Source organism: Callorhinus ursinus, unplaced genomic scaffold, assembly GCF_003265705.2.
Source record: "Callorhinus ursinus isolate GAN/ISIS: 27379988/994484 unplaced genomic scaffold, GSC_fseal_2.0 scaffold133, whole genome shotgun sequence".
Classification (NCBI taxonomy): Eukaryota; Metazoa; Chordata; class Mammalia; order Carnivora; family Otariidae; genus Callorhinus; species Callorhinus ursinus.
Window position 1 is genome coordinate 208,601 of NW_027397195.1, and position 23,963 is coordinate 232,563.

Consider the following 23,963-nt stretch of genomic DNA (forward strand, 5'->3'; position numbering starts at 1 on the left):
GTATTTGGGCCCCTTGGCTGTTTAAATGGGGAAATTGAGTTCCTAAGATGGTGTTAATTTGCCTAGGGCCTTACTGGTGGGTAACACAACTCTCCAAACCACATGCAAGGTTAGTTCCTTCATGTTCACAGAAACCGTGCTTGCTACACATTTAATGATGCATAGGAATATGTTGTCCAACTTGGCAAGGGTCTCTGATGAGGTGTGGTGGGGTTCCTGGTGTGATGGGGGTCCTGTATGGGGCCTGGACTAGAGCTAACCTGCTCTGTGCTGTAGACAGGATGCCCTTTAGTGCATCTGCTGACCCAGGTCCTGACCACGGCCTTCAGGCTGAATGCCTGGCCTACAAAACCTGTACCCTAAACAAGCAGGTAATGTCACAAGAAACTTCTCTCATAACTAAGGGAAATAAGAGGATGAAATAAACAGTCAAATTTCTTGATTCTTTGATATCTAAGGTGATTTGGTTCCCACCTAGGCCCTGGCCCCCATGGTATTCTGTCAGTCTTCATTTAGAGGGTCTTACAGCATATAGAAAACTCAGCATGATCAAAGTGACAACATGAGCATTTGAAATAATAATTACATTCAGCTGGAATGAACTGCCTCTCCAAAAAGAAAAAGGAGAAGCCAAAAGCAGTTCATACTGGCACAGAAAAGCTTCAGGTAACATAAGTATATTTCCAGGTAATCATTGGACACTCATGACTGTCTAATATTTTTACAACAATGCTCTATATAAATTAAATTATATAATTCTTTGGCTCAAATTTTGGCCAATATCCAATGAATCAATCACAAATAGTGAATAGAAAGAGAGTAACATAATCAAGGTAACTGTTTCTATTGCTCACCTGCCCAGGAAGCGGGAGAATCAGCCTCCCTATGAGTGAAGATTGTCATCTTGATTATTTTAGGCAAGAAATGTTGTTTTAAACTTATAAATAGTGTATTTATAATAGTGTATTTATTTTGTAAAGAATTTTTAAAAATTTGGTATTGACAGCAAGTTAGATGATTCAGAAAAGATTAGGAGAACTAATGTCACAAAATTTCATGAATAAGCAGATGAACATTAATTATATATATTCTGTTTTTTAGAACCTTTTTATTGTGAAATATTTGGCTTGCTAAAAAATTAAAGAATAGTCCAAAAAGAATTGCCATGCATCTTTTATTCAGATTCCCCAAAAGTTACCATTTTGACATTTTATCGTATTTGCTTTATCATTCTCTCATATATATATATACATATATATATATGCACATCACACATTTATATTTTGCAGCCATTTAAGACTAAGTCACAGATATGATGCCTCTTTTACCCCCCAATACTTCAGTATATATTTCCTAAAAAACAAGAACATTCTCTTACAAAACCACAGTACAAGGATCAAAATCAGGAAATTAACAGTGATAAAATGCCATTATCTAATGTACAAACTTTACTCAGATATCACCAGGCACGTCATGTTGATTTGTCCTTTTGTAATTAATAAGGATCTTATAGAGAGATGCTTTGAGACTGTGTATTTATATCTTACATACATCCATTCATGATTCTTACCTTAATCAATTATTACTTTGTCCAGCAAAGAGATTTTTTTAAAAAAATTTATTCCATCAATAAAATGGGTGTGGAGAAATTATTTGGTCTTGGGTTAGGCACAGAGGTGTTTCCAAAGAAATGAGTTCTAGCTGGGAGCTTGGTTTAATCCTGCTCTCTTCCACTGGGGTTGAGTGAAAAACTGTTGACCAAGCCAGATAGAGCTCCAAGATCTGACCTCTGCAAACTGCATCTCCCTTCTCCAGGAAGAAGGTTTTCTTTTCTAACTCTGAGCTCCCATTCCAGCTCCAAGCCATGGTAACAGTCTTTGCAGAAAGCTGCTGAGGTGGTGACTGGCTGCTGGGGACATAAGTACAGAGATTCTCCTATTAAGGAGCTGGCTATGTTTCCTTCATAATAAAAAATAGATGCAGCTCCTTTAGAAAATTTGATCTTTCTGAAATAAGTCAAGCAGAGAAAGATAATTATTGTATGGTTTCACTCATATGTGGAACATAAGGAATAGATCCGAGGACCACAGGGGAAGGGAGGGAAAACTGAATGGGAAGAAATCAGAGAGGGAGACAAACCATGAGAGACTCTGGACTCTGGGAACCAAACTGAGGGTTACAGAAGGGAGAGGGGTGAGGGGAGGGGGTAATAGGGTGATGGATATTAAGGAGGACATGTGTGGTGATGAGCACTGGGTGTTATATGCAACTAATGAATCATTGAACACTACATCAAAAACTAATGATGTACTATGTGCTGGCTAACTGAACATAATAATAATAATAATAAAAGAAAATTTGATCTTTCAACTTAACTCGGGCTGTTCAACCTTGACTGGGCCTTTTGGACCCTATGTAACCTTCCAAATTAGTTTGTTTTAGTGTAGGCAAGACTATAAGGGGAGTATTTAACCTACGGGGAAGACTGGTCATGGGGACTGGACCTGATAATATGTGATTAGGTATACCCCATTCCTGCCCCTGCTGTTCCTGTCTCTACTTTTAAAAGGACTAAGGAAGCTTCTTTCTCTTCACTTAGGTTTTCCTCCCCCAGATGTTCAGATTAGTGAGTTGTGAACACTGCTGCTTAATTCACATGACATAAATGTGACAGGCACCCCCACCATTCCATGAAGGCCACCCCATTTTTTACCTGGACCAGGCCTGATCGTAGTGTACCTATGTTGTAAGACCAAACACACTCCCTACCCCTGACAGGTCAAGGAATGCCAGTCACAGCTCTCTTGGCCCACGTGGGCACAACCCCAGCCTATCAGCCTCTGCTTCTGTGTACCTGTACTTCTCAGAGTCTAAGAAAGGATAAGTGTGTCCTAAGGAGAAGTTACTGGGGATGGTGGTGTCCCTGGGCTGACCCCTGCTTCTCTCTGTTTGGTTACAGCTGCCCTATGAGAAGAACTGCAAGAATAAGTTGTTCTGTGTTGCTGAGTTACAGATGGCCACCACTACCTCTCAGTGAGTTGGATCCAGTCATCATAGTTTCCGCAATTAACTTCCTTCTGAAGGCACACCTGGGCAAAACCCTCATCAAAACCGACCCATCCTCATGGGGTGGCCCATAAAGGGCTTTGCATTTATTATCTCATTGGGTCCTCAGCCACACATGAGGGAAGCAAGAGATTTGTATTCCTGTTTTATAGATTAGGGAACAGACTCAGTAGTTGAAGGACTGTGTGGAGTCACAGTGGTCATTTGGTGGACTTGAACCCAGGTGTCTTGACACCCTGAATAATGCTATTTTTCATAACCCAGTGTTCCTTGCTCCTAGGACTACCTCAATTAGAGGTAGCCTCTTCCTTGGCTCACCTCTTAACCAAATTACTTAACTAATTCATTAAATATTTATGGCACATCTCCTTAGTGCCAAGCACTCTACATGCTGAAGATGCATCAGCAAACAACACAGACAAAAATTCTTGCCCTTCTGGTATTTTAGGTGGAGAAGATAATAGGTGAATTTTATATTGATGAGATATACTATGAATAAAAGGCAGGGAAGGTGGGAAAAAGTTCTGGGTAGGGACGGGTTGCAGTTTTAGAATGGTCGGGAAAGGGCTCACTGAGGTGATGATTTGGTATACACAGGAGGAGGTTGAGGAATGGACTCTGTGGGTGTCTGCAGGAAGAGCAACTGCAAATGCCCTGAGATAGAAGCATGGCTGGAGGTGGGAGGAACGGCCAGGACACCAGTGTGGTTGCAGTAGAGTGAGGAAGGGAGAGGTAATGTCGGAGCAGGGAGCACGGTTATTCAGGGCTTCTGAGGCCCTGCATAAGGGCTTTTACTGTGAACTAGGAAACCAGAGGAATGACAGGATCTTGCATTTTAACAGGCTCATTCTTGCTGCTGTGTTGTATGTAGACTGCAGGAGCAAAGATGTAAGCAGGGAGATGGTAAAGATCTATTATAATTCAGGTGGGAAGCGATGGTGACTCGGGCCACAGTGGTAGCAGTTTAAGGTGGTTATATTTTGAAGTTAAAGCCCACAAGATTTGATGACAGATTAGATGTGGGGAGTGAGAGAAAGAGAAGGGTCTAAGGCAGCCTCCGTCATTTCGTCCTGTGCATCTAGAACTTTGCTGTCCAGTACAGTAGCTACTAGTCACATTTGGCTATTTAATTAAAATTAGGTATAATTAAATTTTAGTTCCTCAGGTGAACTAGGCACATTTCAAGTGCTCAACACCCACATATGGCTGGTGATCTTGAACAGCACAGATATAGACTATTTCCATTAATGCAAAAGTTCTGTTGGATCACAACTGAACTCCAGAGTAAAGGCAATGCCAAGAACTGAATTGGGGAAGGAAGCCTTTAGAAGAATGATTTTGGAAGGCAGGGTGGAGAGGAAGAGATAAAGGAGTTTGGCTTTGGACATGTGATGGTCTTAAAATACCCTCCCTGGCTACAAGTGCCATATACAGAACGTGGTACCAATGGCCTGTTGGCCAGAGTAGGCATTTGTGGGGAAGAACACTGTTTCCTGAGTCCTGGTAAGCCTTTTCATAGACATTTGTAGGACTTGTGGATGGCTTAGCCCATCTCGATTACTGAGGATCCAACTGAAGGCTTTTGAGTGCTTTGGAATCCAGCCTGATAAACAGATGCCACTGTTTCCAACGGGAATTGATTACAGCCCAGAAGTTCCCTCCCAGCCAACTCCTTGTGATATATATACACACACAACTGGCCCTACGTCGCCCCCTAGTGTAAATAGTAATCAGTCTCTTCTTTTTTTTCAAAAGCATGATTGAGACTAATCTTTAGCATCCAAATATTTCAGTGTTTTCCACGTTTTTGTAGGTACAGATCTCCTAAAGACCCTAAGGAAAACTACAGGCCCTCCTCCCCAGAGGATCACATGTGCATACATAAGTGTTTGCACTTGGGGCCCTCTGAAACCGTCCCTGGCCCTCAGGTTAAGAACCCCTGTGAAATATTCCAGTGGCTCCCAGATCTCTCTCCTGGGCTCTAGAACAGTATATCCAACTGCTGTTTCAACATCTCTACCTTGTTATGCCATAGGCACCTCTCATTATATCCCCTGACTGGACTCATGTGGTCAGCTGCCACCCTCTGGTCTTCCTCCATGTTCTCTCCCTCACGAATAGCACCACTTGGTTATCCAAGGTGAAAATTCAGGACGCATCCTTGATCCCTCTTTCTGTTGCTCTGGTTGCAAGTGTGGCCTTCCCATATCTGGCTTCAATCCCTTGCCTCTGTCCCCACTACTACTACCTTACACAGGCCTTTGCCATCTCTCGAATGGATTTCCACACGCAGCAGGCTCTAGCTATCTCTGCCCCTCTCCCCCACCGGTCAATCTATCCTCTTCTCAGCTGTGATAAAACAAAAACAACATGACAGGAAAACACATGTCACATTGCTTCCCGATCGTAACGTGTTTTTGAACATTTCAGATGGTTAGGAGATTTTCTTTGTATTGCTAATATGTTTATCTGTAGATCTCAGTGGTGGATAGTGGTTTTATACCTTGGGGCCCGCAGCACCTCAGGGGACTGAAGGAAGCTCTCACAAATCCCCAAGTCTTCTCTCCTCCTGTCTGAACAGACTGTTTTAAACCAGTCTTTAAATTGGAAGGGCCTGAATGATTTTGTGGATGGGAAAGTTGAGGCCAAGAAAGAGGCAGGGACAGTATCTGTCTCATACACCGCTAATCTCCAGTACTGAGCAGAGTACCTGGCACAGAGAAAATACTCCATAAGTATATGTGAAATGTATGAACTTGGGAGAATGAAGTATCTTGCCTAGGGTTGCAGTGAATTGGTAGTAGAAAGAGCATTTTTTTTTTTTTAAGATTTTACTTTATTTGAAAGAGAGAGAGTGAGAGAGAGCACAAGCAGGGAAGGGTCAGAGGCAGAGGGAGAAGCAGGCTTCCTGCTGAGCAGGGAGCCCGATGCAGGGCTCAATCCCAGGACCCTGGGATCATGGCCTGAGCTGAAGGCAGACGCCTAACGACTGAGCCACCCAGGCGTCCCAGAAAGAGGATTTAAATATAATTTTCCCAACCCTCTCTTGAGAGTGCTAGACCTGAGGCAAATTAGTTAGACTCTCTTGGCTTCTGTTTCCTTTTCTATGCAATGGAGAGTAAGCATACTATTTTATAGGGGCATTACAAGGATTACTTTAGGATGTGAAGCATTTAGCACCGTCCCTGCCATATGGTGAGCACCATGGTAGCCATTAACACCCTCTCACACAGCAACTGAGGTGGGTGTGCTGGTCCAGGCACTTGCTTATGTTGAGGGGAAGAAAATCTAGGCTAAATGTATCCGTCAGGCAATATAAGGAGCTAGTTAAGGATGTTCTATTGTACTGCATTGAGGTTTTTACAGATTAAATAAACTGGTAACATGTACCTATTTGCCTACACTGTGCAGGCAGGAATTGGTGGTGGGTCTCACAAAGGAGCTGACTATGAACATTAACCTAACTAACTCTGGGGAAGATTCCTACATGACGACCATGAGTTTGAATTACCCCAGAAACCTCCAGTTTAAGAGGATACAAAAGGTAACGATGAAACATGCCACTCAAAGCCTTCCCTCCCTGCATACCTGCTTTTTTATGGCAACCTCCTAACTGGTCTCCCTGCCTCCAGGCTCATCTTGGTCCATCCAATAAATGATTGTTAATGAGATGAATCCCCTCCAGTCCAACCACATGCTGTGCTGTGAGTCCAGGCACGCTGTTCTCTGCCTACAGCACCTGCAGTGCGGCTGTTCTGCAGTCACCCTTTCTTTTTTTTTTTTAAAGATTTTATTTATTTATTTGACAGAGAGAGAGAGCACATGAGAGGGGGGAGGGTCAGAGGGAGAAGCAGACTTCCTGCTGAGCAGGGAGCCTGATGCGGGACTCGATCCAGGGACTCCAGGATCATGACCTGAGCCGAAGGCAGTCGCTTATAACCAACGGAGCCACCAAGGCACCCTGCAGTCACCCTTTCTTGACCATGGTTCTGGGAGGGAAAGACTCACACATGAGCCTGCACTGGGAAAGTAAGAGTCGGCCCTGCCCCTGGGCCCCTCGTGAGCCTGGGGTCACAGACTGGAAGCTAGCTGCAAGATAACAGGAAACAGTGTTTCTCCCAAGGACATCCTGCGGCTGTGAAGTATCGTAACCCTGAGAAATGTTCTCTAAAATCGTAGGCTATCAGAAAACTTGGCTGCTTGAAGTTCTATCTGTAATTATGAAACCATTTCACTTGACTAGAGAATAGAAGTCCCTTTGAAGAGAAGCAGTCTCATTTCCATCTGGGGGGCGGGGGGCAGAGCTTCAGATAAAGCACTTCTGGATACACCTTTACAACTCCCTAAGAGTTTCCGAGGGAATGGGTCCCTGGGTCCAGATCTGATGTTGATGGACCCTTTTACACACAACCCTGCTTTACATAGAGCCCATCAGAACTCTGCTTTCCTAGGGTCGCCTGGGTGGCTCAGTCGTTGGGTGTCTGCCTTCGGCTCAGGTCATGATCTCAGGGTCCTGGGATTGAGCCCAGCATCGGGCTTCCTGCTCTGCGGGAAGCCTGCTTCTCCCTCTCCCACTCCCCCACCTTGTGTTCCCTCTCTCGCTGTGTCTCTCTCTGTCAAATAAATAAAATCTTAAAAAACAAAACAAAACTCTGCTTTCCTTCTGTATCACCTGAACTCCACCCTTCCCCAGCATCCTTTAATAACTGTCTTTGCTTTTGTTTAGTTAGACACCACAGCGCAGTCTTCCTCACTGTAAGGAGTCAGTATGACAAGTTTGCCCAGTTCAAATATCTTCTTCCCCTGAAGACTTCACAGATTCCTCCTAGTTGGATTTCACTTCTTTTGATACTGTTTTTCCTTGTACCTTTTACAGAACCACTGCTTAGGGCTTGTATTTAAATTCCTCAACTACCTACCATTGATCCCTTCTGCCCAGCTTGGGAGGAAGACAGAAACCAACTCTGATTTGTGTCCCAAGGCTCCTGGCAGATGTCTGGCATGTAGAAAATCAGTGAATGTTTGTTGAATTGGTATCAGGAAACTGCTTCCTTTCTTGCTCTTTAAGAACAGTGTCTTCTGTGTGTTAACAGCCTCCTTCTCCAGACATTCAGTGTGATGACCCTAAGCCAAATGCTTCTGTGCTGGTCATGAACTGCAAGATTGGTTACCCTATACTCAAGAGGTCATCTGTGAGTGTTTGGGTTGGCGGACTCTTCTCACTTACGTGGAGGTGGTGTCTCCTACATCCCAGTCTCATTTGAATCTTAAGTCATGGTCTCCACATTTCCCTTTACTGCAGTCAATCCACAGCAGAGCTTAGAGCTGCCAAGTTTGCTCTCGAAGTAGGGAGTGGTGGGGTGGGGGATATAGCCACAAACCGTTGCCTCACCCCATACAGCAGAGTGAAGCTGGGAGTAGTATGGGAAGAGCAGCAGGCCCAAAGTTATTAGTTGTGAGTCCCTCATCTGCCACTGATGGTCTTTGTGTTGTGGGGAAGCTCTGAAGTGGTTCCCTCAACTGTAAAAGGGGAATAATGCTGTGCACCCTGCTTACTCCTTATGGACATTACAAGGCGTACATGGAATAATGGATGTGCAAGCATGCTGGGCTAAAATGTGAGGCATAAGAGTGGTTTCCCAGTCTGTTAGTTAGTAGGAAGCAGTTTGTGAGTGCTAGAGAAGAATCAGGTGACCTTTTTTCTTTTTTTAATAGGCAAACTTTTCAGTAGTTTGGCAGCTAGAGGAGAATGCCTTTCCAAACAGGACAGCCAACATCACTGTGACAGTCACCAAGTAAGTAGTGCCTATGGCCCTGTGGGCCCAGGCTGTGGCCCTGGAAGAAGCCTCCCTCCCATGTGCATGTGTGAGCTTCGGCTCGGTCACTGCCCGGGGAGAGCCTCAGTGAAACCGCAGAAGGAATATGCGGCTGCAGTGCCTTGGCTTCCCTTCTTGTTATCAGAGTTACTCAAAATGTCCTTTTATTGACACACAAAGCAAAACTATACTATAGTCTGGTAAATGAGCCTTGGACATAAGTTCTATTCCTGGTTCATTTAACTTGGAGAAGCTCGGTCACCTGCAAAACTTCTACATTTCAGGGGTAGGGTATGGATATAGTTTTGGGGACAGGTTCTCAGATGGGGATGATTCTGCCCTTTGGGGGCAATGCCTAAAAACATTTTTGGTTGCCACAGCCTGTGGGGTGAGGGAATGCTTCTGGTACCTAGTGGGTAGAGACCAGGGATGCTAAACACCATAGCGTATATAAGATGGCCTCTCACAAAAAATGTTATTATTGTCAAGGTTGAGAAACCCTTTTTAAATCAGTGTTTCTCCAAGTATGGTCTTCTGGCAAGTCCTCTGCACTCTAATTACTTATCTTCAAGTGTCTTTTCTTATCTGACCCTCCCTGACCCTGAGAAGCCAAGGTATATAAGCAGCTGTATACACAGTTGATATGCTGTGAACTGACACTCTTATTTCCTAGTTTCAATGACAAAAAGTCTTCGGTCACACAGAGCCACAGCCTTCAATTCAAGCATGCCTTCGTTGCAGTTCTCCCTAAGTAAGTACTTCCAGGGGGCCAACACCTGCAGCTTCAGGTGGTCAGGGTGGATGTGGGCATTCCTCATCTCTGACAGGAGGCTGCTTAAAACCCAGGCTCCCACTGATCGCTAGGGCAAGAACAGTTGGGTCCTAGAAACCCCATGGTAGTAATCAAAGGAGGTGCAGTGCCAACTGGTCTTAATACTAAAGGTTACTGACATAATGCTAAGGAGGGAAGAGAGGAGCTACGGGATTGGGAAGTAAGGAAGGAGAAAAGTAAGGCCACCGAGGAATAACAATTAGACACAGAACCAGCCCAAATACACAGAATTCAAATATTCTACCTGATCTGAACTGCCCTACCACCACTTTACATTTTGATATTCTGCTTTGATTCTTCTTAAGGATATGGTGCCCTCTGTCCTAGTGTATCCAATTGGTAGCATTCTGGCTCATTTGAAAGAAGGGGGCCTTGAGGCCTAACAAATATCCTCTCATTTGCAGACCTTCAGTGATGTACATGAACACAAGCCAGGGGCTTTCTGTCTACAAAGAATTCCTCTTCAATGTAAGTGCTTAATGCTTATTATTGCAAAGTTACAGGTGGCGAAACAACACCAGTTTTGATCTCCTACTCTCTGATTTTATTTTGTAGATACATGGGGAAAATCTATTTGGAGCTGTATTCCAGCTGCAAATTTGTGTTCCAATCAAATTACAAGCTCTCCAATTTATAAGAGTGAAAAACCTGACAAAGATTCAGGTACTTAGAGGTGTATTGTTTTTGTTTGTTTGTTTTTTAATCACGATCACATCTCTTTTTCAGAGTGACTGTGGATTCTCAAAGGTGTAAAACTAGAATTCTAGGAAAGGAGTAAAAACAAGTTTAGTTAACTTGGGAACACATCAGGAGTAAATTGCCAGTCACGTTCATAAGAAATATCAATCATTCAGCTCTTAAAGCAACATTCCAGTTTTCCTTCCCTTGATGAAAAATTAGCAAAAAAAATCAAACCTTTTTAATACCCATGGAGACATTTATTTTCCCTTTGAAAAACTGATAAATTCTGCTTCTCTTTGTGACTGGCAAATAAGCTTGATAAACATGAGCTATTCCTTGCACTTCTCCCTATAAATATACCATCTCCCTTTCCTCCCTCCAGTCTGTCTCTGCTCTGCTTTGCTACAGCCCCTTTGCTCTCAGTTGACTCTTCACCTGTAGTATGGTTCCCTTTTGATACCTACAGCCACAGGCTCCGATGAGTATGAAAGTTGAGGCCTTTGCTTTCCTGCAATTCTTTTTTTTGGGGGGGGGGCTCAGGGTTCATGAAATGTCAAGGTTCAAAAAGGAATATACAGAAAGGCATTTACAGAATGGACTCTGCTGAGAGAAAGAGGGCTTATAAATTGTAATCATTTGTTCTGATGTACAGTTTATTTTTAAAGAACGTCTGTTAATGTCTAGAAACATATAGAATGGGAATTCCACCCTGCTCTGGGGATGGAGATTGAAAATAGCATCAGGGGCTGGAAGACCAGTGTCCTCTCAGTTTGGGCCAATAAGGCACCTCTGGCTTACTTAAATAGACTGTGTTGGCAAAGCAAGTCAGTGGCAGAGCTGAAGTTCAGCATTGTCCTATAGAAATGCTGGATCTTTCTCTTCATTTGTTTCATGGCTGGGGTGTTACATTTAATCTTGAAGGTCATCTGTTTCAGAATCTTATCTGTGAGGTAATGGAGCCAGAGCACATTATTATAAGGGTGATATTCAGCCCAGCAGTTGTTGTTCTCCTTCCTCATTAGCCTGTAGATCTCAAACTGGTAGTCACCTTCACCTGTAAATAGGTCCTCATCCATGGAAATGTCACAGAACACCACAATCCCATCCCGCTCCAACCGCGACAGTGTGTAGTCAATGATATTGACTTGCACTCCCCGGGTGGGGATAGTGCTTGTCTTCCCATTGAGGGTGTAGTGGAGCTCTTTGAGGCTGGTTTTCTTTAAAAGCACGTTCCCCCAGTGTAAGTCTCGGTGCTCAAAGTGCAGTGACGCCTCTGCCACTGCGAGGGATGCTGTGATTTGGTGCAGGATGCTCTTTGCAGTAGCCATGGAGGACAACTTCGTTCTCATTTGCTCTAAGTCAGTCCCTCCAAACTCAAATTCCAGTACAATGAAGAGCTGGTCTTCCTCAAAAAAGTCAGGCCGGTCATTTGCAGAACCCTTAGTTGAGTTATAATGGTCCCAGGCTCTGAGGAGCAAGGGAGGGTAAGATCCTTGAACACAGTGCACGGAGTTCAAACCAATAAAGCCTTCCGTACGGTTGCATACCTCATCAGACAAGAGGCTCAACTCTTTGGAGATGATGATCTCCGGCAGAATTTCCTCAAAAGTTTTCTGATGGGCTCCATTGACTAAATCTGGTCCTTCAATAGCAATGATTTTTAGGGCAACGGGTGTGTGATTAGTAACTGTTTGAAACACTTCTCCAAACACCCCTTCCCCAATCTTCTGACAGCACTCCAGTTTTTCTGTGGAAAGGCAATAGCTAAAGGGGATAGGACCTTCCTGATTGCATTCCCCATAAACCTTTTCAGCGTCAGATGCCTTTTTGTCTGTGACATGTAGTGTCTTTAAGGGGGTTAGCAAATACATGGAAGAGCAGTGCCAAGGAGACAGAGCACTGTTTGTTCTGTTCATAACCGGAGGGTTTGAATATTCGGATATGAGGGACTCAGAGAGAGAACTGGCAATGGTGTGGCTGCTACATACTTCTGACATAGCAGTCACCATCTTCTTCTTGTGGAAACTGAAGGAAGCCCTGGCTTTGGTCCAAGAGCAGGCATTCTGTAAATGAGCCAGGTCCTGGGCGAGGAATGAGTCTTTTCCCATCTTTTGGCTCTTCTTAAACTGGTGGTAATGGAGAAGGGAGGTTTCTACTGTTTCCTGAAGTTTCCTTTTTCGCCTAGGCCCAGTTTTCTCCAGCCCGTTGATTTCCCCAGGTACAATACAGCCCTTGCAGCCATCTGCCTCGTAGTCCATCTGGGCAGCCCCTGGAGACCCGATCTCTTGACAGGAGTCCTGGTCTGTGGCCCTCTTCTTACCCATGCTTGATAAACCTGGCCTCTCCAGCCTCTTCCCAGCCCGTTTCCTTTCACAGCAAGACTCCCTCATATTCCTCCCATCGGCCCCAAACTCATAATCTTCAGGGTTTCCACAGTCCATAAGACTAAAGACAGCGGACCTGAGACTGGCATGGGCTCGATGGGCCAACCTGGTGAACCTGCCTCCTCCTGTTGCTGCCTCCTGGAAGCTGTGGAGGGGTGCTGGGCCCGGGGAGGCCACTGGAAGGTGGAAGGCGCCCGGAACTTCGGAGGCCGCATCCGGAGAGGCGGAGGGGCCGGGGCCGGGAGAGGCCAGACTGCTGAACAGGGAGGCACTGGTGCCCAGCTCGCCGCCGTCCCCGGGCTGGCTGCACGCGCTGAGGTCCGGGCTGAGGCGGCCTGGGTTGCCGTTAGGGAAGGGCGGCGGTCCGAGCGGGCCGCAGGGGGTGCTGCACTTCTGCGGAGGCCGAGCTCGCAGCCTCGGGCGTCGTGGCGTCGCGACCAGACTCAGCCGGTCCTTGGAGGCTCGACCGCCAGGGCGCCTCCGCCGCTGACCTACCGGAATGCCGAGGAAGTCGGGGTCGTCGGGGTCGTCGGAAGTGCTAGACCGCGAGGGGCCGCCGCTGCTGGCGTCGCTGCTACTGCTGCTGCTGCTGAAAAAACGCTTCTGCTCTTGCGGCGGGAACCACTGCGCGGCTGCCCGATCCGGCCGCCGCCGCGGCCTCCCGCCGCCCACAGCCCCGTACGTTCGGAAGAGCCGATTCCCCGGTCGCTGGAGTGACGCCGCCATAGTCGGCACCCGCCCGGAGGTTCAAATGCAAACACCGCGAGACTTCCTTAAGACAGACGCGCGGGCCGGCCGGGCTGCTGGGTCCTAGCGTCCGGCCGTGAGCACACGCATCACAATGGGCCCCGCGCGAGGTGGCGGCGGCGGGCGGGTGACGGGCGGTTTGGCGTCTTCCTCTTCGCACTTCCATGGCTCTCGTTTCAGGCCCACACCGAGTGCAAGTCTAGTCCGAAGTCGGACCGCTGTGGGAGCGATCCTGCTTGGGTGAGCGCGACCGTCGCGAGAGGTGGAGGGAGGGAGGAGGCCTCGAAGCGGGCGACGGGAGCGGCCCGGGGTTACTTTTGCGGGCGTTTCCTGCCGAAAGCTTCTGCGGGGTGGCCTCGAGGCTGTCCTCAGTGTCCTCGCTGGGCCCCGTTAGCCACGGTTAGCCACGGTTGCGGCTTTGCTTGAGCCAAGGGGAGCGCCGAAACTGTTCACACCCTCTCTCCTGGGGCCTGAACATGCTCTGCGTGCCCAGTGTTAATGTTTTCTGCTTTTTCACTCAAAAGGGGACGGTGCTAACTATAACCAGAGTTTCATTTTCAGTATGTGGAAGAATGGTATTCAGTGAACTGTACCATCACTTCGAATACAGAAAATGTAACGGTGGCCGCGGAGCTGTCCTTGAATCAATCTCAGCAGATACTTGAGATGGTGAATGCTCCACATTTGATTGTGCTCACGTGCCTCTGCTCTCTCTCTGAGAAAAGTTAACAACATCTCAAATGTAACATGTCCAAGACAGGTGTCCTGATTCACCTTTTGCCCCGGTCTGTTCTTTACACAATTACTTGGGATAATTGATGAGGGTAACTTACTGTATTTACTTACCTTGGGAAATACTTGTGACTTCTTCCTTTCCTACATCCCCATACCTGTTCCAGCGCCAAGCTCTGTCCTTCCACCTCCAAAATAGGTTCTGAATCCATTCACTTCTCTCCACCTCCACTGCTACTGTTGTAGTTCAGGCTACCATCTTTTGCCCAGGCTGTTGCAGTAAACACTGTCTTTTCCTCCGGTCTCTGCTCTTGCCCTGCCCTCTACAAATCTTTCTTCACATAACAGCTATTTTAAAGTAAACATTGTGCTGGGGCATCTGAGTGGCTCAGTTGTTAAGTGTGCCTTCGGCTCAGGTCATGATCCCGGGGTCCTGGGATCGAGCCCTGCATCAGGCTCCATGCTCAGCGGGAAGCCTGCTTCTCCCTCTCCCACTCCCCCTACTTGTGTTCCCTCTCTTGCTGTCTCTCTTTCTGTCAAATAAATAAAATCTTTAAATAAATAAATAAATAAGGTAAACATTGTGCCACGGCTCTGAAAAGAAAAAAGTGACATTTGAATACATCTAGAGTAAAACACATACTTTTTCAATGGCCTGCAAGGCACTGCATGGTCTAGTCTCTGCTTCTTCAACTTTATCTCCTAGTACTCTCCTCTTTCCCACTTCTTATACTCCAGCTATTCTGTCCTTTTGGTTTCTCCAATATTATTCTGGCCACAGGATCTTTGCACTTGCTGTCCCTGCTGCATGACACTTTTTTTTTAAATTTTCATTTTATTACTTATTTGAGATAGTGAGAGAGAGAGAGAGCATGAATGGGGGGGAGGGACAGAGGGAGAGGGAGAAGCTGGCTCTCCACTGAGCAGCAAGCCGGATGTGGGGCTTGATCCCAGGACCCTGGGATCATGACCCTAGCCGAAGGCAGACACTTAACCTACTGAGCCTTCCAGGTGTCCCTGCATGACACTCTTCTTCCCCCGTATCTTCATGTGCATGGTTTCTTATATTTAGCTCAGATGTTACCTTCTTGGAGAGGCATTCCCTGATCACTCATTCTAAAGTGGGCACTAGGATCAAGTTTAACTCCTCACAGTGATCCAGATGAGAATGATGAGATCTGAACTGAAGGCGTAGCAATGAGGGATGGAGAAAAGGGACAGATGTGAGAAAGAAAAAAAAAGAATTGTCAAGAACTGATTTGGGGCTGGTGAGTGGGGCTGTGACAGGAGGTAAAGTGTAAAGGAAAAGAAATTGGGGAATGATTGCAGGTTTCTTGCTTTGGCAACTTTATGGTTGCCAAGACCACTAACTAGACAAAGGAATACAGGAGAAGGAACACGTTTAAAGGAAAAGATGCTGTCCAAAAACAATAAGTCTATGTCTAAAATATGTTTTACCTACCCTCCATCTTACAGTTACCAAGAGGTGTAACTGAACTACAGATCGTTGGTGAAATATCTTTCAACAAATCTCTATATGAGAGGCTGAATGCAGAGAACCACAGAACTAAGGTAATCCCTGGCTGTTTTCTGGTTTTCTGAGCGGTGTTCTGGGGAAAACTGTGCCTAGCCTTAGAGCCTCTGTACAGGCAACTCTTCCTGTTTTCAGTCTTGCCACCTCTGATCTCGACTCTACCACAAGCTGCCTCTGTGACCTTGAATTAGTCAGATTCTGCCTCAGTTTTTCCATCTTTGAAATGGCAGTTGAATAAGAGGCCTAAGCTGAAATAACTAGGGTGAAATCAACAGCTGTGTATACTTTGATTTGAAAACGTAGTTTTAAAATTTGCCAAGTGAGAAATTACTTTTTTGTATACATTGACTGTCTTCCTAGTGTGTAGTATCAGTGTTTATAGTATTAACTAGTTACTCAGGAATGTGTGATTCTTTTATAAATTTTAAACTAAATAGTAGGACTCTTGGGATTCCTTTTGCCAAAGTGTGACCACAAGTCAAACTGAAATCTATGGGCTAAATGATCTTGACACTTAACCTAGATATGGTTAAGGGTCAGCTGCAGCAGCTGGCTTGAGAGATAATGTGGGCTCTTTAGTCAGGCATGATCATTACTGGAGGGAATGTTAAGAGAGTGAGGCTGGATTGCTAAATATTAGGTCCTGTGATTTCCTTCCTGGAGGAGGAGAAAGGAACAGTTCTCCAGACATGTCAGAAATAACATTACCTTTTATTTTTAAGTATTTCTAATACAAAAAGTTACATGGAAGAAAGAGAAGTGCTCCATTATCCCACGGCCCAGATTTTTTTTTTTTTTTAAATAGAAGAGCAAGAAAATCCAAGCCTTACAGAAAAATATCAAATGAAAAATAATGGTTCCTCATTCCCCCTCTTCCCATGTCCCCAACTCCATCTTCCCAAAGAGTGCTACAGTTAACAGTTTCATATATGCACATATATATAATTTATTTCCCTCTCTTACTGATGCTTTCATTTCTGTACATAGATTCCCCATAATTATTTTCCTTTCTTTAAATTCAATACCCTAAGCAGAGTATTAAGTTGTTCCTGACAATAAGCAACTAAGGTAGAATGAACCTATGAGTATAAATAGCCATGTATCCAAGCGCATTTCATCTGCAAGTAGGGGAAAACTCCCACTAATGTACCATAAAGGCATCTGTTTGGTCAACAGCCTGGCTCCTTTGGATCTTGTGCCCTACAGGCTGTGCCAGCACAAAGATATCACCTCTCCCAGTGCTGTGTTTCCATGTGGCAGGACACAAAACAGGAAGCAAGAGATCAGTAGCAAAAGGAGTTTTTCTAAGTGTGTCTTCCCTTTTTAGGGAGGGAAATTTTCCTAAAAACTCCCAGTAGCTATCTCCTTACATCTTTTCAGTGAGAACTGGATTTCCTCTTGGTCACTGGCAAAGGCGAATAGCTCTGTCATGATTAGCTTAGACCAGTCATGATTTCTGAATGAAAATTAAAAGGAGAGAATGGTTATTGGGTAGGCCACCATCAGTGTTTGACTACAAGCACTAGTATCCTGTGTCCTGCTTCTCTCTTCACCTTTACCAGGGTAGCTTTAGGTCAAATTTGGAACCTGTGGGTTTAGAAGAGGAAAAGGGGAAGAGGCTTTGAGAAAGAGGAGCATTTCTTCTACTGAAATCTGCCCTGTTACATCACTATGACCTTGGGACTTCATTACTTTCCTAAACCCAGATTCTCAAGACCTTCCCCCTGCCCCCCACTTCACTCTTCCATGGAAGAAAAACCAGCTCTCTTCTTGTTTTTCCTCTCCCTCCCTACTCTCAAGGCCCAGAACTTACTCCTATTAACCTCAGCTACATAGGAATTAAATAGTTGCCTGAAGGATCAACCCTAGGAAGTAACCAGCATTTATAACTTAATTAGAAGAGGCCTTAAAGGGAAATTTGTTCAGGGGCGCCTGGGTGGCTCAGTCAGTTGAGCATTCAGCTCTTGGTTTCAGCTCAGGTCATGATCTCAGGGTCGAGGAATAGAGCCCCGCATCAGTCTCTGTGCTCAGCACACAGTCCACTAAAGATTCTCTCCCTCTTCCTCTGCCTTTCCCTGCTTGCACAAGTGCATGTGTGTGGCGCACGCGTGCGCTCTCTCAGAAATAAAAAAATATTAAAGTTAAATTTGTCCAGCTTTCCAACCCATACAGAAATTATCTCCAAAGCCCCCCAACCTTGGTGCTTAAACACATGCATGAAAGGAACTCAGTGTTTGGGCAGGCAGAGAAGTTTTGGTGGCCCTCTGGTCCCACTTAAGTCCTGGGAAACTCTGGCCATGGGAGGGCCATCACTTCCAGCTGAGTCCTGTTAGTGAGAAGAGGGCTTAGACTCCTGAGACAGCCTTTAGACAAGAATGCTGGGGACGGCAGCTGACTCTTGAGCAACGTGACTCTCCATGTGGTCAAAACCCATGTATAACTTTTGACTCCCCAAAAACTTTACAAATAGCATGCTATGGACCAGAAGCCTTATTGTATTAAATACTGTATTCTCTTTTTTTTAAAGATTTTATTTATTTGTCAGATAGAGGGAATGAGCACAAGCAGGGGGAGCAGCAGGCAGAGGGAGAATCAGGCCTCCTGCTGAGCGGGGAGCCCGATGCGGGGCTCCATTCCAGGACCCTGGGATCATGACCTGAGCCGAAGGCAGACGCTTAACCATCTGAGCCACCCAGGCGCCCTCTTTTATGATTTTCTTAACATTTTCTTTTCTCTAGCTTACTTTATTGTAAGAATACAGTATTTAAGGGCCGTCTGGGTGGCTTAGTCGGTTAAGCGTCTGCCTGCAGCTCAGGTCATAATCCCAGGGTCCTGGGATCGGGTCCCTCATCGGGGCTCTCTGCCCCACTGGGAACCTGCTTCTCCCTCTGCCTCTCTCTCTCTCTCTGTCTCTCATGAATAAATAAATAAAATCTTAAAAAAAAAGAAAATCATAAAAGATACATTTACAGTACTGTATTTATCCAAAAAAATATGCATATAAGTGGACCTATGCAGTTCAAACCCGTGTGGTTGAAGGATCAACTGTAGTATACATGGATGCCATTGTGCATTTATTATTGTGTCTCTGAAGTAACATACACTTCAGTTTGGTGAAGAGCAGACAAGTATCTTTGTCATATATTTTGTGTGGGATTTGTGCAAGGTCGAAAAGAGCTGTCAGAAGAGAATTGAAAAGGACTTAGAGATCATTTAAAATAGGTCATCAGTTTGAAGAGGAGCTTGGGGCTCAAGGACACAGAGTGGCATAGCTGGATGTAGAACTGATTTTCTGTCTTTCAGTGTTCTCTAAAACCTAGAGACCATAATTCTCTGAGACTTCTGTTAAACTGTCAAAGAATCTTTAACAGATCTCCTGACAGACCAAAATAACTGAAAGTATTTTGTTCCTTAGGTAATTTTGTTGTGCTGCTATTGGTGTGTTTTTTCCATCCAATTTTTGTTCTCTTTGCTTTTCATGGATTCCTTTGGTATATTTAGCTCAGAGATTCTTTAACCATGGCCAGTCTACTAATGAGCTCATCAAAGGTATTCTTCATTTCTGTTACACTGTTGTTGTTGTTGTTTTTTTATCTCTAGCATATTTTTTTGGTTTCTTTCCTGGGGTTTCCATCTCTCTGCTTACGTTACCTATCTGTTCTTTGTCTTTGTTCTTGCATGTTGTCTACTTATCCATTAGAGCCCTTACCATATTAATCATAGTTGTTTTAATTATCAGGTCTGATAATTCAAACATCCTTTCTCTGTCTGGTTCTCATGCTTGCTTTGTGTCTTCAAGTTGTGTTTTTTGCCTTTTGATATGTTTTATAATTTTTTAATTTTTTTTTCTGATAATTTTTTCTTGATAGCTAGACATGATGTACCAGGTAAAAGGAACTGCTGTAAATAGGTCTTTATTAATGTGGTGAGGTGTCGGGAGGGGAAGTGCTCTGCCATCCTATGACTAGGTTTCAGTCTTTTAGTGAGCCTATGCTTCGGGGCTGTGAACTTTACATTTTCACGTTTCTCATTTTTTTTCAACCCCCTTAACGTGGGACAGGATACCTAGAGTGGGCTTGAGTTAGGTATTTCCCTTACCCCAGGTCAGTTGGACTCTGGTAATACCTTAGCTGGTTAGGCTCCAATTAACTAGTTTCCCCTGAGGGTAGGCCAAAAAGAGTACTGTGGCCTATTTCAAAATGGTTCCTTTTTCTCTCCTGGTGCCAGAGGCACAAAGGGATTTTTCTCTAGTATTTACTGTAGGAACCTGGTAAAGCTCCTGGAAGAAAACCTTATAGTGTTGTGGGGGCTCCATTATGACTGGGTTCCCTTGAGTTTTTAACTCTGAGAGTTGTCAATACTGAGCTTCTCGTAATTCATCAATTACAGATCAGATTTTCTTACCCCAGCACTGGGAAGCCTCTACTCCCTATATTTGTCTATCTCTCTCACCAGTCTTGGGGGCAGCAGTTTGCCAGGTGTCTTTCCCTCTCTTAGGAAGTCAAGAATTGTTGACTTTTGAGTCTGTTCAGCTTTGTACTTGTTAGTACGGAGTGGTGCCTGCCATGTACTCTACATATGGGACCAGAAACTGGAAGTCTCAATGTTAGATAATTTTAGATGATGCATCAAGAAACATTTAGCTTTTTGCTTTACTGTCAGCCTTGGTCAATATACAGAAGGTTGCCAAGTTCTCATATTTTGCTCCTTAAAATAACACGAAGAATTTTTTTCTCACCTGCATTAGCAGACTTATTGGATGCTCTCCTTGTCTCGTTCCAGATCACTGTCATCTTCCTGAAAGAGGAGTATTATTTGTCTGTCATCATTATTATTGGAAGCAGTGTTAGTGGCCTTCTGGTTTTGACTGTGATTATAATCATCCTATTTCAGGTCAGTTCTACTCATGTGAAAATACCAGAGTACAGAGAGATTTTCCTAAAATGGATATGATGATCATTACCCTATTTAAATACTTTACTCTCCTTCCCCTCTTTTAATGTTCAAACTTGCTTACTGCTTTCAAGACCCTCACTCTGTGGCCTCCACCCCTCTCTACCATTAGGTCTTGCTTTTTTCTCTAAACACGTGTAACTCAGTAAGTTTAGTGTCTCTGTGCTTGCTGTCTGTGCTGCCACCCCCCACACCAACGCCTTTTCCCACTTTTTCACCTTGTTCACACTATTCCCTTAAATCTCAGCCCAGAGATTCCTCAGTCCTCTGGGCTGAGTTATATGTTTTTCCTGTGAATAAGCTGCTTTCTGGAAACGCAAGTGGTAGTCATCACAATGTATGGTAATTATTTTTGTTTCTACTAGATTGTGAGTTTCTTTTAAAAAAAATTTTTTTTTTTTTTAATTTTTAAGCAATCTCTACACCCAGCGTGGGGCTCAAACTTACAACCCTGAGATCAAGAGTCACTGAGCTAGCCAGGTGCTCCTAGATTGTGAGTTTCTTGATGTAGGATGCCATACTATGCATAGTAGGCTGAGTATTTTTACATAAATAAGATCCATTACAGCTGAAACTAGAATACTTTGCAGATTTAGTTAAGTTAAAAAGGTTAAGGAACTTTGGGGCTTAAGGGGAAGGTGATTTTTCACTTCTGACCAGAGAATGAGCACCAGAAGAGGCTTGTGGAAAGGCAGCATTTAAGATGGATCTTGTACAACTGTAGTGAAAAGAAGGGGCACGTGCACACCAATGTTCACAGCAGCAATGCCCACAACAGCCAAACTGTGGAAGGAGCCGAGATGCCCTTCAACAGACGAATGGATAAAGAAGATGTGGTCCGTATATACAATGGGATATTACTCAGCCACCAGAAAGGATGAATACTGACCATTTGCATTGACATGGATGGAACTAAAGGATGTTATGCTAAGTGAAATAAATCAAGCAGAAAAACACAATTATATGGTTTTTCACTCATATGTAGAACATAAAGAATAGCGCAGAGGACCATAGGGGAAGGGAAGGAAAACGGGGAAGAAATCAGAGAGGGAGATAAATCACAAGAGACTCTTGACTCCGGGGAAACAAACAGGGTTATGGAAGGGAGGGGGTGGGGGAAAGGGGTAACTGGGTGATGGGTATTGACGAGGGCATGTGTTGTGATGAGCACTGGGTGTTACAGGCAACTAATGAATCGTTGAACACTACATCAAAAACTAATGATGTACTATATGTTGGCTAATTGAATTTAAATAAAAGAATTTTTTAAATATAATCATTCCTGATTAAAAGAAAAAGACAGATCTTGAAGGATCAGGTTATCAGGGAGAGATTCAGAGGAGGCATGAAAAGCAGAGGAGTATAAGAGCTATTTTGGCAACTAGATAATGGTTTTCTAAAACAGGTGGGTATCTTAGGCCTATAATGGGACTTCCCCTCCTTTGTTTTAGTGTGGCTTTTTTAAAAGAAAATACCAACACCTGAACTTGGACAGTACAAGGAAGACCCAGCTGAAATCTGAGAATCTGCTCGTAGAAGATTAGGGCCAGCTTCCTCATCTGTTGGGAGAGAACATCAAACCAAGTTTGGGTTTGTTCCTTTTTTTTTTTTTTTTAAGATGATCTAGAGTAGAATCTAACAAATTAATTGTGGAATATTGTTTTTTAACCATACGTTGTACTAAAAATGTGTGTTGTGCAGAAAATAAACTTGGTAAACATCTGATATTAAATAAAATTAAACTGTTTTCTTTATAGAAGTGCCTTTAATACAGAAACATAATATACTTTGTGATATTTTTTTCCCCAAGAGGAGGTACGGCAATTTCTAACCTTATTTGCCTAAAAATGCTTTTTCTCGGCATTTCTATTAATGTCTCCCAATGTAGTCTTCTACAGAGTACCTCTTGGGGGACAGTGTTCAGAAACATTTCCTAGTCTGGCATTTTCAAGATCCTAAGATGTTGCCTATTATTTCAAATCAGGCCATAAAAAAGCACCGCCTATAACAAATGTAAAAAGGAGAAAAACAAAAGTCACCAAAACAGGAACTAGGGAGGCAAAGAGAAAACAAAGACTTTGATCTGTAGTTTCATTTCTGTTGTGTTTAATGCACTGTGTTAATCCTTACCCAGCTTCCTGCTTAGTGACTTGCTCAGGGAGACTTTTGTTCCTCTGTAAATACTGTCACTGGGAGAGAGCACTGTTGCACAGGTGGAGATGGAACCTGGCCTGGGAGTTGGGGGCACAGAGATTAGGGCCTCGTTACAGGCTGGCTTTGTTCTTGGTATCTTACTTTATCTTTATGCCCCATGTTAAAACTTGACCCATCTCCCTACTCCTAACCCTGTAATGGAGCAATCTTTGTTTTCATGGATCATAAAAGTTATTGCATAAAAATTAAATGGTGTGTCAGTATATAATGTAGAAAGTAATCCTTGTCTTTAATTCAGATGCTATCATTTTTTTAAATTTTATTTTTTTTCTGAAATTTATATGTGTATAAGGTATGAATTAGGGACCGAGTTTCGGTTTTGTTTGTTTGTTTGTTTGTTTTCTCCCAGAAGCATAACTTTTACCACATCACTTACTGAAATAAACACCTCCTTTGCTTATCCACACTCTCCTGTGTCACAGGGGCTGAAAGGTTTTAAACATTTCCCAGACTCCTTTGCTGTGGGTTTCTAGTTTAGGTTTTGCCAGTGAGAGGCACTTGCATGAGACTGGAAGGTGGAAAGAAGTCTTTCTTTTTGCCGTGGCCTCCAGCAGTGGTGGCAACTTCCCGCACCTCCTGACCTCTGGGTGATACCAACTCTCCTGTTTTTATTTTCCAGCCCTCCTGACAGATTTGAAACACAACTCTCTTTATTAAATCCGTTTCTGCTTGAAATATCTAGAGTGGCTTCTGTTTTCTTATTGAACCTGAGTCTAATTATATTATTTCCAATGAATAATAGTTGTCCCTATGTCATTTATTGAAATGCTCATTAATAATTTGAAATTCTGCCGTTACTCCTTGTGAAATTCATATACATACGTATAAATTCTGGAAATTTAATTTTGTTTCACTGGCCTGTTTGTTCCTGTACCAGTACCACAATTGAAGGAACACTTTCTAGCATTATGCAAATGATAAATTCAGAACAGCACAAAGGTATCTAAAAAAGGAAAAGTCAGTCTCCCTCTTCTCTCCACCTCCAATGTCTTTCCAAATGCAAC

The 23,963-nt window shown here is 44.0% G+C and overlaps 2 protein-coding genes across 12 annotated transcripts in view; one reads left to right on the forward strand and one right to left on the reverse strand.

The window, feature by feature from the left end:
- Window positions 1–23,963, forward strand: part of ITGAE (integrin subunit alpha E) — a 77,013-nt gene extending 53,050 nt beyond the window's left edge. For 2 of the 11 annotated variants that reach the window (XM_025851510.2, XM_025851511.2), the window contains exons 20-31: window positions 2,960–3,033; window positions 6,478–6,610; window positions 8,160–8,258; window positions 8,782–8,861; window positions 9,556–9,633; window positions 10,119–10,182; window positions 10,270–10,377; window positions 13,707–13,766; window positions 14,088–14,195; window positions 15,735–15,830; window positions 20,575–20,685; window positions 22,197–23,955. In XM_025851510.2, the coding sequence (XP_025707295.1) occupies window positions 2,960–3,033; window positions 6,478–6,610; window positions 8,160–8,258; window positions 8,782–8,861; window positions 9,556–9,633; window positions 10,119–10,182; window positions 10,270–10,377; window positions 13,707–13,766; window positions 14,088–14,195; window positions 15,735–15,830; window positions 20,575–20,685; window positions 22,197–22,289 (1,104 nt within the window). In that variant the 3' untranslated portion in view covers window positions 22,290–23,955. Of the gene's footprint in view, window positions 1–2,959; window positions 3,034–6,477; window positions 6,611–8,159; window positions 8,259–8,781; window positions 8,862–9,555; window positions 9,634–10,118; window positions 10,183–10,269; window positions 10,378–13,706; window positions 13,767–14,087; window positions 14,196–15,734; window positions 15,831–19,293; window positions 19,342–20,574; window positions 20,686–22,196 lie in introns of all 11 variants that reach the window. The other 9 variants (XM_073890213.1, XM_073890214.1, XM_073890215.1 and 6 more) reach the window with 8 other exon arrangements.
- On the reverse strand, window positions 11,028–13,520 carry HASPIN (histone H3 associated protein kinase). Its single transcript, XM_025851520.2, has one exon. It carries the CDS (start codon window positions 13,503–13,505, stop codon window positions 11,190–11,192), a length of 2,316 nt encoding a protein of 771 aa, XP_025707305.1. The 5' UTR covers window positions 13,506–13,520; the 3' UTR covers window positions 11,028–11,189.